Source organism: Neodiprion virginianus, chromosome 2 (genome assembly GCF_021901495.1).
Source record: "Neodiprion virginianus isolate iyNeoVirg1 chromosome 2, iyNeoVirg1.1, whole genome shotgun sequence".
Lineage (NCBI taxonomy): Eukaryota > Metazoa > Arthropoda > Insecta > Hymenoptera > Diprionidae > Neodiprion > Neodiprion virginianus.
The window spans coordinates 5981197-5997147 of NC_060878.1; the positions used below are offsets into that span (position 1 = coordinate 5981197).

At 36.9% G+C, this 15951-nt stretch overlaps 1 protein-coding gene across 5 annotated transcripts in view; it reads left to right on the plus strand.

The window, feature by feature from the left end:
* The window catches only part of LOC124298306 (nocturnin), a 30643-nt gene that overhangs the window by 12052 nt on the left and 2640 nt on the right, over positions 1-15951 (plus strand). For 2 of the 5 annotated variants that reach the window (XM_046750146.1, XM_046750148.1), the window contains exons 2-4: positions 14389-14609; positions 14980-15045; positions 15179-15766. In XM_046750146.1, the coding sequence (XP_046606102.1) occupies positions 14389-14609; positions 14980-15045; positions 15179-15766 (875 nt within the window). Of the gene's footprint in view, positions 1-4560; positions 5373-8767; positions 9028-14388; positions 14610-14979; positions 15046-15178; positions 15767-15951 lie in introns of those variants that run through there. The other 3 variants (XM_046750147.1, XM_046750150.1, XM_046750149.1) reach the window with 3 other exon arrangements.

Consider the following 15951-nt stretch of genomic DNA (forward strand, 5'->3'; position numbering starts at 1 on the left):
GGTATTATTTGTGAGGCCGCCTGTTTTTTTTTTTTTTTTTTTTTTTTTTTCACGCCATTGTACCGAAAATGGAAATTTACAGGATTTCCTTCGCCTGTGTTTGTAGGTATTATTTGTACGGTAGGTGAGGTATTGAAAACGGGCGCGAGATCTTTGCAAAGATTCGATTGAACGTATCGACGACGTAACTGAAAAAAACGCTTTGCGCAAATAGGTACACGTATGTACGTTGTGTACACGCGTGTGTGCGTACGCTGATCCCTTTTAGGAGATATTATTTATTATACCACGTGTCGGTTCGTACGACAATGAAAAATCCTTACAAAAGGGCCTCGTCAAATCTACGACGTCCCAGTTCGTTCGTTTCTTTTTTTCGAACAATGTCTTCCCTCTTATCGTTCCTCGATCATTTCGCGTTACAGGCGTATGGGGACCTGTAACCTCGCGTACAAGTACGTACGTACATCATTGTAAGAAGAAGTCTTTGACGCTCAAGGTGGCGATTCTTTCATACCGTAATGTTATGACTACCTTATATCACATCCTATTATACGCTTATCCCTTGGATCTTGGATTCATTTATGCATATGTGTGTAACAATCTGGGTACGTTGTACGCGGCTTGCCGGAGATGTTTTCTCGTCTTCATGCTCGGCAGAGAACTGGAAAATAACCGAAACACATTTGTTCCCTTGGATTGCTTTGGATTTTTCCCAACGATTATTAAGGGGCTAATTTTTAATGGAAAATCTAGGAAGGTGTTGTCCGATTTAGTCAAACTGACGAAAATCGAACGGTCCGTTTCTTGTTCTTGGGACCTGTGGATTTCACGTGTGTATTCCATACCTGTCGCAGCCTCGATTATATCGTTATTATACGATATTGGAAAATTCGTGATCGTTCATGGAGAAAACAGCTCGTTAATGAAAGTATTTTAGTGTTGTTCCGTTCGCATCGCGGCGAGTTTTTCATACGAATCAAGACACATCGGTGTTACACCGTTTAAAACCCGTGAAACTACAATTCAAGTCGATGTAAATTGATTGTTGAAAGAATTATGCCCAGGATTTCCAAAGGTTAAAATTATTTATTCAAAACTTGACGCAGAGGTTCGAATAAATCGTAATTCGTTATAATTGTCAGGTGCATGTGAATCGTTATAAAATTTTTATCAAATCTCGAACGACTTTTGCCCTCACGGAAAAACAAAAAAACCCAACTTGGATGTAAATTCGTACCCCTAACTTTTTTCTTACGGGAAATTTACACTCAAGTTAGGGTTTTTTTCCACGAGGGTGTCACGAGAAAAGGAAGAGAAAATTTTTCAAAAATCATTCGCTATTACTGCAGAATAGAAAAATTTCCGTCGTCATTGCTTTTTCGGCGCAAAAACTTTGGTGATTAAAAAATACGAGTAACGGCATGGTTATTTTGAGATATAATTATTGTTCGTATTATCTGTTCCGTAATAACTGGGAATAACATCGATGTTTCCAAATTGATTTCTCATCGTGAATGATTCAGTGCTGGAGTAATTATGAAACGCTACAACGAACCTATTTTACATTCATAATTTTCTTGCTCGTTTTTTTTTTTTTTTGTATTATTTACATGACAAAAAATTTATTGTTAACTAAATATAACAGTAAAATTTTCGAATTGCGATAGAAGAAAGGAAAACAGTTAAAAACGTTCAGTTCATACATGAAATCGTTACTCTCAAATTAGGCGTATTCGAAGAAATTTGAAATTTCCGTATAATTATGTAGAGATTTCGATGTGTCTTTTTTTTCCGAATCACGTGTACTTTTCACTTAATCCGTTCACGTCAAAATGCAAACATTTAGTCCAAATGTCTTTTTACCTTGCGCATAGAAACACTTTTCGAACGATTTTGAACGTTCACCTCGGAACGTGAGAATAATTGTACGAAAAAAATTTGTCAGATAATTTTACCCCTAATTCGTATACTTGACAATTATTTAATAACGAGTCTAAACACAGCATATATCTCGAGAAAATGGTAAAAAGCAAAGATCAAGATTGCACGCTGTGTGGTGTAAAAAAAAAAAAAAAAAAAGAAAAAAAAATGAAGTGAACGGACGAACAAATTCTATTCTATTTTTCTTATTAAATCGCGTTTAATAAGAAAAAATATGCATTGTACCGTTGCAATGCAACAAATACACACGTTGTATGTCACGCAGACATTGCGCATGACGGTAACATTCACCTTGGGCCTTGGCAATAAAATTTTACGTCGTAGTAAACGTTCGCCGAACGCACACAAGAGCATCGATTTCTCTATCAATCCACGTGTAATCGGTCATATGAAACAACCGATGATGGGTTGACTTGTAGGAATTCCGTTGACCTTAACCAATAGACCGTTGCACCGACGATGAAGTGCAATTTATACATTGTACGGATTAGAAGTTAATTAATTATTCGATTCAACTTATTCGCAATACGAATCTGTGCGGAAAAATTAATTTTCCAAATTTCAAACATTCACGTTTTTACTTATTTCGTCGTTCCGTAATATCTTGTATTTCATTTACTTACAATTGTTGAAGAAAATTTCGTCCCGTTTTATCTCCGTCTTTTTTTTTTTTTTTTTTTTTTTTTTATTCATTCATTCATTCATTCATTCATTTATTTTTTTTCTCCTTCTTATCGAACACGTCACGAGTGTCCGTACCGCAGTATCCTCGTTTAGCGTTAAACGTACACGGAAAAAAAAATTCAGCTCGTGGAACTAAATATTAGATAGTTACTTGTAAACAGTTCGTCGAACTTAACGTTCTGTTATTGGAAGAGCACTGCATGGTTCGTATAACTGACTGTTAGTCAGCTGTCATAGCTGTACGTTGTTCAGCTCTCTCAGCTAAACAGCTTCGTTCGAAGAGCTAGACCAGAATTTTTCGGCTCCGCTCACAGCGCTTATTATTAAATAGTACAATTATATTGCTATTAGTATTATTTTTCATCATTATTATCATTATTCATTCAGTGTCATTTACATATTTGAATGGACTATTTAAACAATTATCTATCAACTGTATTTAAATCATACTCATGAAATTTGAAGGCTATGAAATATGTCAACGTACCAGAGCACAGCGCAACTTACAGCTCTTAGAGCAAAACCATTCAGCTGTGAGAGCTGAACAACTTGCAGCTATCAGAGCTGACTAATATATAGTTGCAGTAACTACAAGATAGACCGTAGAGTGCGTATAGTTACTGGAGCTGTAGAATACAGCTCGCCGAACAGAATTTTTTTTTCCGTGTATTACATCATCCAGAAGCTCTTGGAAGATTATGAAAATGATTCATGATCTGCGCGTGATTTTTTTTCATTCTTTGTAAAAAAAAATAAATAAATAAAATAAAATCAAGGAAGTCTGGAAGTTATTCCTGATTATCTTACGTTTGTCTCTGTCAATTTGCCAATGGTTGAAATACACTCGGCCGACCGAATAAAAACAAAAAAAAACTTCTTTTTCACACCGTATTTTTCCATCCTTGAAGTAATACATAATAATAATAATAATAATAATAATAATAATAATAACAACAATATCATGCGCGCGGTTATAATACGAGAGTTGTGTATCAACTATTGTAAAATTATGCATTTTTCGTTTCCGTGAAGAAGAAAAGACAAAAAAAAAAAAAAAATAAACAAATAAATAAATTTCTACACGCACACGTTGAAAACTTTTCTTTTCTTTTTTTTATTTCTTCTTGCACACATGCAACGTGTGAAGAAAAAAATTCATCAGGAATTCGTTATCGCAGTCGCGGTTTTTAACTTTCTCTGTGAATGAATCGACGCCGTTTTGAAATGGAATTATTAATCGGGAAGAAATTCACTTTTACGCGACTTTCCGCGCAAGCGATTCGTTTGGGTCTTTTTTTTTTTTTTCTTCTTTTTGTCCATATCATCTGAAAACGAATTCGCGAATGAAAATTCCGGCGATGGACCGGAAATATAAATTGTTCGAACAATTTCTAATTTTTGAATTATAATGTATACATGTATATGCAGAGTGTGCAAAACGGACGTAAAAAAAGAGTAAACAAGGCTCGAGCAATTGCGGAAGAAAAATTGAAACGCAACAAATGCAAGGATTGAATTAAAATCGACGAAAATTTGTCGCAGCATTGAATACGAAGAAAATTCGACGAATACGAGTAAATGACGGTGGTAATTTGCCACGGTAAAATGATTTTCACAACTGTTGAAATGGTGTGAAAATCGCGACGGAAAATTCAAATTCGGACGAACGACAGGTGTCTGGATAACGAATACAAATAATAAGAATGAATAATAAAACTACAAACAGGTTGCGAGTGACTTCTCGTCAGAGAAAGCTAACTTGTGCACTGTAAAACGGTGGGGAATACGGGAAGAACGAGAGAGCGGGAGAAAGAGAAATAAATAAATAAAGAGAGAGAGAGAGAGAGCGAATCATTGGAGGGGGAAGGCGAGCGAAGATGTCAAAGCTCGAGATCGGTATAAGAGTCGGGCCCCCAGAGTGTAAAGAGTCAGTCTGTAAACTAACGTAAACGGGGTTTGAAGGAATCGTTCGAAAATCGATTTCTCATTTCGTTCTTTACCGTAATTCGAATCGAATGAAAGTGGCGATTTTTATTTTCATTAATTTTATTTCATACGTACGGTGAATTCCATGAGTATCGATAAACAAAAATTAATATTACAATAATCGGTGAGATAATAGTAATAATAATAGTAATAATAATAACAAAAACAACAACAACGTATTAAAATATCCTCAGTGTATTCCAGTGAGTGATAATTTCGTCTGAATATAATTACAACGTATAAGCGCAATTGGTGTGAAAAAAAATGTTGAAAAGTTGAGAAAGAATATTGTTTACGATCGATTAAAAAGTAAATTAATGTTATAGGATAAAATTGACAGTTGTGTACCAGTGTAAAGTTGAGGATAAAAATTTTTATCTTCATCCGTGCATTGATATAATTGATAAGTACATTGAATGTGGATCGATACACTTTGACGAGTGTTCGAGTATAAAATTGTAATCGACAATTTGAGAGTAAAGAAGTTTCAAAGTATTTCTTCAGTGAGATATCTCCCGTTACAGCGAGACAGGAGGATTAAAATCTGGCTGATTTCGCTGTATGATTGCGAAATTGACTTGGTAGTATAAAAAAAGAAAAAGTTAAAAATCGTATATCAAGTGACGCAGCGCAGCGATGTCTTCGCAAATGATGTTTCTAACGCTGCGAAATGACGAGACACTCGCCATTACGCCCGCGCCGTCAACCGCAAAAGAAGATAGCCTTAAACCGTATCATTTGCAACATTTCATTATTCAACGGTAAGACGGAGAGAAAGAGAAAGAGAAAGAGAGAGAGAGAGATGCCGAGGAGACAAGATTGTTCCTCAACTTTTGTGTACTGTAATTTAAGTTTAGGTTTATGCCTTTGGAATGTTGCTTCGTTTATTATTCGCATATCGACGCGCGCGAAAATTTTAATCTTCTAAAATGATAATGAGGCGAATCTTCTCGACTTGACGTCGCGTCGTGCGGATATTGCCAAATTAATATACTGCGGAAGTGTATTTTGCAATTTATTTGCCAATGTGTGAAAGTCGTAACTCAATTATACAGGCAGGAAATTAAATCAGTAATTTATGCGTACAGTGTGGATGTAACAGCGCGTTCATCTTTTTTTTTCGTTTTTTTTTTTGTGCGAATTTTGGTAAATCAATATGACTGCATATATATAATATATATATATATATAGTTGCAAAAAAAAATTTAGGCCTCTTTAGACTTGGAATAAATTATTGCCTAACCATTTCGAATTTTCAAGGCGATGATGGATTTTAACTGTCAAAGTTACGAAAACTTGGTTGAAAATTTCTGAAAAACTTAAAAAACTGCGATGATTGATCAAAGCTTTCTGGGAACTACTTGACATGAAATAATTTTGCGAAATCTTATCCTCTTTTACTTGTGATGCGGTAGTTTTTTTTTGTTTCTTGTTTTTACAGAATTACAAATCCTAACAGTAACTGAAAATCGTATCGTGTGATAATTGACTTGAAAACTCGTATGAAAATCGCTCGAAATTTCTATTAAACATTATCATCTGGTTTGTCTGGACAGTAATCATCGGTTTCTGTATACGTTGAAAATACTGAACCGAATTTTTTGACGCTAAAAAAAAAAAAAGAAAAAAAAATAAAATCAACCATCAAAAAACATTTGAATGATATTTTGACTTGAAGAGAGTGCATTGAACCGATACATAATATTAATACGTTTTTAACGTATGTTTTAACCGCGAGTAATCAACGGGTCAATTATTGCGACAATAATTGAAGTCCTCAATGTGACCGGAAAATAAAACCGGCTCTATCTCGACTCGAGTTAAAAATCCGTGGTATTTGAAAGTTGTATCACGCCTCTGATTCACCAATTTTACTCTTCTAATAGATGCGATCAGCAGTTGTTATTACTCATTGGATCGAAACTCTGAATTGCTGGATTGAAAATTTCCAAGATATACGCGTCATCGAATTTGGCGGCTGATTAGAAAAATGACAATAAAAAAAAAAAAAAAAATACCGGTTGCGATTACACGGCGATAGGAATTCAAAGTAATACAAGTTCGCTGTTATATTCGTCTGCTCTTTATTTTTCGGGGTTACCGCTAATCAGCCATGTGACGTATCCGCATATCTCGAATCGTTTTACTCTGTGAAAAGAGGCGGAATGACGAAATTAACGTAATGTTACATATTTCCGCAGATAGATAAAAAAAGGTTTTAAAAAAAAAAAAAACAAACAAAACTGTATCGCTGCAAAGTCCGCATCGGTTTCGAAATTTATGACTTTGTATATACATATATAGTACCGCATTTCGAATGGTACTCAACTTGTCGGGTTTCATCAATCGATCAATATACATGTACGTATGTGTGGTTTATTTTTTCATTTTTCTCTTCTTTTTTTTTTCTTTTAATTAATATTGACAACGTTGTTATCAAGGAGGATGTTGTATACGTTAATACTATTGTCATTGTGGGCAGACAATCTGGTTTACTACATCCGGAGATAATAGAAATTATCGATTGATTGATAAGTCTCGCGTATCTGTGATATAGATATAATTCAGGCCCGAATCAGCCGTAAGGCTAAAAAGGCTATGGACTCAGGCCCTCGAAATATTCTGCCTTTCGATTTTCAAAATTAAATTTTTCAAAATAGTACCTAGATTTAAAACAATTGTGGTATTTAAACTCTCAATCTTGACGAATAAAGAATCGCACGAATATCAACGTCTCGCTGCAAACCGATTACAAAGAATTTTCTGCACAAAGTTCGGGAATTTTGTACACTATTTATCATCGTAATACAAAATTTGTTTCCCCATGCAATATTATTTTATACAAACTTAATTGCGTAAGAGAAATATTATAATGAAAATATTTTTCTTAACCTTAGTCGATTTAATTTTCCGTCACCGACATTCGGTCTTTTTTTGCAACGTGCATCCTTAATCCGCGCCTGAGTCTCATATTCATCACTAGGCATCTCTAAGCAATTGGTGACAGCACGCTGCAACTCGTAGGATATTTTGAAATCAACCTTGAGCTAATTGGAAAAAATTAATGCAGCGGGTATCTTGTGTATAGTGTATATTTATCGGCGAAGGCTTGATTAGTCGTCGTTCGAAATGTCATTATTGTAGAAATTCAGCCGAATAAAATCTCGTAACGCGGATAGTCAATTGCACGATAAAAATAAAGCCGACTTATTATTAATTGCACGACTCACAGCTTTCGTAATTTTTAATTAATTTTGCCGACGATTTATTGAAACGTAAATTATGCTATACCAAAGAAATTGTGACAAAAAATTTGTAGAGAATTTTGTGGATTGAAAATTTCCGGGGAAAACATCGAAGAAATATTTACAATTACAGATGAATTCTATGTTTCTGTCTTTAAATATATATATATATATTTTTTTTTTGTGAAAAATGTGCTTTTACCGAATTCTTCAAGTTTACATAAAATAGTATATCAACCTACGGTGGTATCTGATTTCTTCATTCCTGCCAAAATGCAAATCGGCAGGTTATTATTTTGACCGCTGACTATTGAATATTCGAAAGGGTAAACAAAATGATGCATTTAGTTCAAGGAGAAATATATTTCAAAGAAACGGAGACTCCTGCAGTTTCTAGCAATAATTTTTTTTTTTTATCGAGAATCGATTTCAAAATTTATAAAACACTGATCCTTTCCAGTGAAGTATGCTACAGAAAAATTTTCGCGCCGAATTGGTCACAACGCATCATCAAATAGTGTTAGATCGATGTCAAATTCTAGTTCAATTGAGTGTCCACATCGTATTTTTGTCACCGGACAAGAAAATTCTCCGCAAACAGTCTGAAACAGATTCAACAAATTTTTCATCACCATGCATTGGGTTCTTTATAACGAGCAAACGTAGATATGATATAATTGCTTTGCTGACAAATATTCGTTCGGTAAAAATCCAACGAGATAAGACCTCTGCACGTCGGTAATTTCCTACAAAACCTCACCGCTTTTGTTTTTCGTGACGTTTCGGGCGGTCGGCGTGCCGCTGTGACGTCACTAGCGTCATCCTGTGTCTGCGGTTGCGTTTGCGCCTGCGCAGAGCGAGTTGCCTCAGAGCCAGAAACGCGTTGACGGAGGTTTCGGAAGTATCCGAAGCTGGTAGCCGACGGCGGACGGCTTGCTACCTGTCGGATATTCGTGTTTGACGGGTTTTCGCGTGCGTGAGATTAATTTCACAAGAGTTTATTTACCGCAACGTTCGTAAGCGTCACGCGTGCAGTTTTATTTACCGTGGAACCTGAATTTCAACGCCGAGTTTGTTCGGCTCGTTTATTGAGTGCAGATAGACGCCCGCCCACGTATTCTACATGAGATATCTCAGGACAGTCCTCGTCCGTTTCAGGTAACAACACGGTGTGCGTGTCGTTCAACTGTTTTATCAGATAATCTTTATCTAATTATCTCAGCCAACTTCACGTTTATCGCGTTATCGCAGGTCGCGGGTATACTTATATTTACCTGTTGTACGTGCATACGTGACGTTGAGATATTTAAATCGTGAAAACGTGTCGCAACAGGTGAACTTGGTCTATTTTTTTACCCCAAACTACTGCGAAAATGTTCTATTTGCTACTCACGTGACGACTGGCCAATTTGTAAGTTTGAATCCGTGAACTTGAGAGCGAAATCGGTGCGATTTAAACGTGTTCGATGCTGTGGTTGTTTTGCATACGTATCTGATATCTGTTTAGTACATCGACTCTTGATACTCGTATCTGTAACTGGTTGTGGTGGATTACTAGTTTTTTTGATTGGTAAAATGATCACAGGGCATTGCCTGCAAAGGTTTTCAGTCGAGAAACGGATTCTTATGAATACCTTATGAATAACTTGTATTACGTATAGAAAAATAATATCTTTCAACGATAATCTGTTGGAAACTGAAAGAAACTGTGAACAGTCATTTTGACTGATAAAATAACGTTAGACACTTAATGATATACGAGAATTCAATAACGAGGAGACTCGATTCTAAAATACCTAATTATTGTATCAAGTTTTAGTTTTTCATTTTAACAAAATTAATCACCGAGTTTCAATAGTGTCGTAGCACTTATTACCGTGAACCAATCAAACAAGGGATTAACTAATCACAGATGAAAGTTTCAAAAGGTTAAATTAGAAAGCCTTTCAGGAAACAGGTAATTCACGACTCGGTAAAGGATTATGATAAGGATTAAATCGTGTTCAGGTTTACTTCCACTTGTAATTTTGTCTCTCTAGAAGCATTCAGTCCAGGCTATTTGTACTTATCGAGAGGTTTAACGGTTTTCACCAAATTCCTGTACGGCTGCATCGGTTCAGCTTAATGATTGCCGGCGGCACAATTCTCTTGGTAAATTCTACACGAATCCCGAGTTTTATTTTTTCGGAAATTTTAACACCACACTCGAAGCCGTTACAATAGAAGACTTCCTTATTTTCTAGAAAATGCTAAGCAAAACGAACCGCGATTGACACGACCTTAATCTCAATTGCTAAACAGCTACTTCAGTAAACGGTCAATGAATGGTATTGTGTATTCTGAAACCTGTAGAAATACGCGTTTGTCCAAGTATTCAGACAGTTTTGTAATGAAAGTAAATCCTGACATTCGACTGGAAAAATTTTCCTAAAGTGAAAATCCTACGTCACGCTGCCAGTTTTTACATGATTAATTTCTAATTTTACAACGTCTCGTCATCATGTGTACAAGTATACCTACTCGCAATTAGTATGTTTACAAACATCTTATTTTATACCCCTATAAACAATTTATCCGCATCTTTGCGTTTTAATAATAAACACACGTTATATAAAAAGCCGGTAGTCTTTTGTAAATTATTTTTCATAGCTATTCTTGAACGTTTAACGATTAAAGTTGAATATATTGTAAGACGAAATTTTTTATTGACAGTTATTACACTTATTTTAATTTAAATAAATTGTCTAGGACACCTGTAAAATGACTTGAGGCACGTGTAAAACTTCGGAATTCATCCTTCGTTCAATTTCAATACCCAAGAAGATATCTCTTGATCTTTGGCTCCAAAAAGATCCTGGAATCGGTCTCAGCGGGTGATGCTTTATAAAAAAAAAATATAGTGCTCACTAAGGGATGCTCCTGCAAATAGAATATTTTCATGAAAATTTTCATCGCAAAGATTTCTTTTTTCGTACCGAGTCAGGAACCTCATTACGATTAACTTGTAATAATGTGAGAGTTGAGAAAACTTGACATTAATCCCAAAGCTTCGTTCGTACATCGGAGAGCTTTTTGAGCCGGACGATGGAAACTTGAACCGCGTAAGCGTTGTTTTGTTTATCGCAAGGTGTTTTCCTCCGAGTAACCTAGATCCGATTTCTGTCGGTGCCAGGAAATCTCTCGTGTCTATACGCACACCCATTATACGCAATTATTCCTATTCTCGTTATCGTAAACACGCATCAGGTGTATAACACAATTTCCACATATATATATATATGTATATATATTCAACGTCGTGTCGTCTTTAGCGTTTGGATTGGAAAGCAGCATCTGTAAAGACGACAAGTGGACTTAAAATAGGCACGGCCAATCGGCTGCAGTGCATGCGTCTCGCTAGGGCTTGCATAACGAGATTTCCTTCCGTATGACATTGAACTACAACGACCTTGTCGCGTTGCCAGAGCCACGGTGACTCTAGGTCATCCTGTGCCAGCCACGGCCACGGCTTAAAGCCCGTCTCGCATGTCTCGATTAAAGCTCGTCTGATCCGAAGCTAGTTTTTTCACTTCGGTCTGTTCTCGGATCGGCGGTGAGTCGAGAATTTATACTTTACGTAACGCGAGCATGTTTTACGCGTTTTTCCACGCGTGTTCTCCGTACACAAAGTATCCGTTTCTATGACGGTCGAGTGAGTCTGCGAATGCGCATGCGCGGAGTACTGAAAATACCGCTTTTAAGTCCCAGGAGTTGAAAGTGGTCTTTTCCGCACTGCGCGCATGTGCTGTCGCGAACAAATCTGACATTACGCGACTCTAACCTCGATTTCGCGCTTCGTGAAAAAACGCATAACATACTATTGTTATATCAAGAATCGTGTGCGACCAGGAAGCGACGGTTCTTTCGGATCGCTTATTTGCGATATTCGTCTTCGGCTCATCTACGACTCGTCTTGCAAATTTACCCTCGAAAAGACCAAGTTTGCCTCCTTGACACCCAATGTAATATTGTCGCAGGTCGAGGTGTTGTCAAATTTATTCACGTAATAAAATGGATATTCCATATTTCTATTTCGAAACACTTTGAAATCGTTGAATATTCTAATAGATTTATTTTTGTGATTTTGAAGCGGTGTTAAATGAAAAATCGATGTACAAATTTTTCTTTAGAATTTTAGTATTTAATTCTCTCGAATTTTTCTAAAATTATCGTAGCTTAGAAATGTACAATTCAGTCAAATTTTCAACGTTCGATCCCCTCGTAATTAAAGTAACGAAAAGATATTTAATTACGACTTGTTGTTAGCATCTTTCTGTTATAAACATGTTATACGTTTGTCGACTGGCTGTTGAAACATTTCTCCGTGTTTTTTCCTTGACAATAATTATACTTGCATTGTTAGGTTGCGATTTCTGATTCGCTTGTTGACGCGAATATTTTTTCTTCCATTTTGCACGTGACTTTCATTGTCATTTCGAGTCTGTTTATAAAACAGTGAAAAACGGAAAATCATGAGTTGCATTCGAGCTTCCAAGTCGAGAACAGTGACGTAATTACTCGATAAGCATATGCCAAGAACGTGGATACTTTTTTCACACGATTTTTGAGATTTTAAAAATTCAAATACACCTTAACACTGAAGTTTGATATTTTCTTTCGAAACACGAGTTCAAATATCTGATCTGAAACGTCCGATTGACTAATCGTAATCATTAACGAATGCAGGAATCCATTATTTGTGAGACTTGAAGTGTGTAAGAAATTTGTAAAACAAGTGGAACATTTTTAAATCAACGATTACAAAATCATCGATTGCAACGTACAAGACAAACACATCCGCTTACGTTTATTATTCATAACTGTTGCATCGTAATCTCAATCATATTAAGAAGCAGGCGATCGACATTGAAGGACGTTGATGAACGAAGAATCTCAACTTGGCAGATCGTATGAATTTGTTGATGTTATTGAAATGGAAAGGAGCGGCGGAATTGTTGAACAGAACAGGTTATGTTTCGATTCGATAAATCATTCTCCGAAGCTGGTGTTTCGGGTTTTTTTTTTTTATTTTTTTTTTTTTATTTTTTATCTTTCCCTTCTTATTTTTCAATCGTTACCGATCGCGTCTTACGAGCCGGAAGCGATGATACAGTGACTGGGTCGCGACGTTGATCGCGATGCGACAAGGAAGTAGTCGTTCCACGACGATGTTTGCGTGCAAAGAAAGCAAAACCGGTTAAATATACGCCAGGTAGGCATAATGCGAATATCGGTAAGGCGTACCGGCGATCTGCAGGAAATCGAACCCTGAGGACAGGTCAGGAATTTAAATGCCGTTCCGTAATACGCGCGCGGTACTGTGCATAAAACCTTTGGAAGGTTGCGCAGAGACGAGGAACTCCGCATTTAAAAGTCCGTAGGTCTTACGCAATAAGTAAGACAAAACCGGATTACCTACAACTTCTCAGCGACACGGTGTTTAGGATATACGGGAAACTATCTGCTGCATTTATTTATTGCTTGCTTAGTCGGAAACTTGCTTAAAGTATACTTTCGAATTTCGGGCTTGCTGATATCTAACCGATAATAATCGATGAGTGTGTGTATATAATATATATATATATGTGTGTGTATAAGTAATAAGGCAGCAGTAACCGTAGTGTTTAGAAAGTTTGGTATACATAATATGACACACGCAGTACGCATTAAGTCAGATAATGTATCGTTACACAAGGAAGTTGACGGGGTCGTTCAGAGTGCAAAGTCTGTTCGTTTAAACGTTTTTTTGGGTATTTTTTTTAAATACGAATTATTGAAATTAAATTTCTCATAATTTTTACATTGCATTTATTGATGTTTAAACAAACTTCGTGAATTTTTTTGGAGACGAAATAGTGAATATAACCTAACGTATACTGGCTCGATAGAAACGCAGGTGAAAAATAGTGTAGACATGATATCTCAAGAAGCAACGATTGCTTTGGTAGTTTTTGTTTGACAAAAAAAAAATCGTAATTTGCATTTCTTTCACGTTTGCTTAGCTCGTAAAAGAAGAACTACCAAAGCAATCGTAATTATTCTAGTTCAGGCGATAGGTATAGGTATTTAATAATAAAGATGACGTAAGAAGATGCTTTTTGAGATATCTTGACTACAATTTTTGTTCATACGTTCCTATCTTTCGTATCGCGCAATATACATTAATACGCACTACTTTACCGTCAAAGAAATGTACAAAGTTTGTTTAAATGTCAACAAATGTGATGTGAAAATTATGAGAAACTTTAGTTGAATGATTTGTCTTAAAAAATAGTGAAATAAAACCTTTAGAAAAACAGTATTTATACTAAACGACCCACTGAAACGCGTTGCGATATAATTCAAGATTATTCTTAATGATCGACGTTGTTCGAAAACCAGTAAGAAAAAAGAAAAGTAGAAATAGTTATCCGTTGGGTAATTTTATTTTACGACATAGCGATTGGTAGTGAGATTATATTCCTAACATGTTTTATCCATTACAAATTTTCAGGATGGGGAGTTTCACGTCGTCGCCTAAAATTCTAAACGAGGATGCCCAGGACTCGGACATTAATCTACCGGCTAGAATGACTCGCTCGGAAATGCTCGATCGGTGTCGATGCGAAGGCGTTCAGCCACTTTTGAGACGACATTTCAAAGGCGCGATCAAAGATGTCGGCGTCAATACTGCGGACGATTTTAAAATGCTACAAATCAACGCTGTTAAAAAAAGTTAGTATAACTGTACAGTCTGTGTATTTTTAATTTCCCGAAGGGGAAAAATGACGTATGTACATTATGGTGTTCCAGAAAAAAATCGTGGAAAATCGTAGATTATGTTTTTTCCTGAAGCATCCTAATGTATATTCATCATATTCCAAAATTATTCCAAACCCTTTCAGTTATTGATGATATTATCTCACCTTACAAATTTAAATGATCATCGATTATTTCACATTCTTGTTTCCGTATTCAGACTTATCGGTACGTTTCTACTTACGCTTTCCGTTCAATAAACTACACTGCAATCGTGTTTCTTCCAATCAAATATTTTCAATTCCGTCTACATCGATCGACGATTAATTAATTAATGTTCTTTCAGCTTGCGTGCAGCCGTTGAAGAGCCCAAACAAGATACGAGTATTCCAGTGGAACGTATTGTCGCAATGTAAGTCGATCCGTTAGTAAAAATCGCGGCTTTCCAGCTGCATTTGTGTGTCGTCAACTTCTTGGCTTCACATGTGACAGTCCACGTGTACTTCCTATTAACAATAAAGATGTAATCATTCGATGTTCAACAGCACTGGGAACAACAAACGACAGTTTCGTCTGTTGTCCGGAGGACGCTCTGGAATGGGGAAACAGGCGATATCAGATCGTCCAGGAGATCCTGGAGTACGCACCGGATGTAATCTGCCTTCAGGAGGTGGACCACTTCAACTTCCTGAAGGCCTGCCTGGAGACCCAAGGATACACCGGCACCTTCTTCCCGAAACCGGATTCGCCCTGCCTTTACCTCGACGGCAACAACGGGCCAGACGGATGCGCGCTTTTCTATAGACGCGAAAAGTTCGACTTTGTCAAGTCCGACACCAGGGTGCTGGAAGTCTGGCGAGTCCAGAGTAACCAAGTCGCCGTAGTCGCCGTTCTCAGGGTCCGGGAAACCGGCAGGGAGTTTTTGGTAGCCGGTACTCATCTCAAAGCCAGAAAAGGCGCCCTCTTATCGACCCTCAGGAACGAACAGGGCAAGGACCTCCTCGATTTCGTCCATTCCAGCGCGGAAGGAAGGCCCGTTATTCTTTGTGGAGATTTCAACGCGGAACCGACGGAACCAATCTACAGGACAGTCTTGGGATATCCGGGACTTAATTTAGGAAGCGCTTATGCAGGTGCGATCAATCGTCGTCAGACAATGTTTACTTCGTTTACGAGTTGGGCTTTCCGTACCCAGCTCTCGAACAATCTTCATAAATAGATGCTAATTTAAACGTTTGCCCGAACATTGCCGCGAAAGTTGACGCTGAACGTTTCTAATCGAACTTTTCTAAACAAAGCTCAAATACCCGCGAACGAT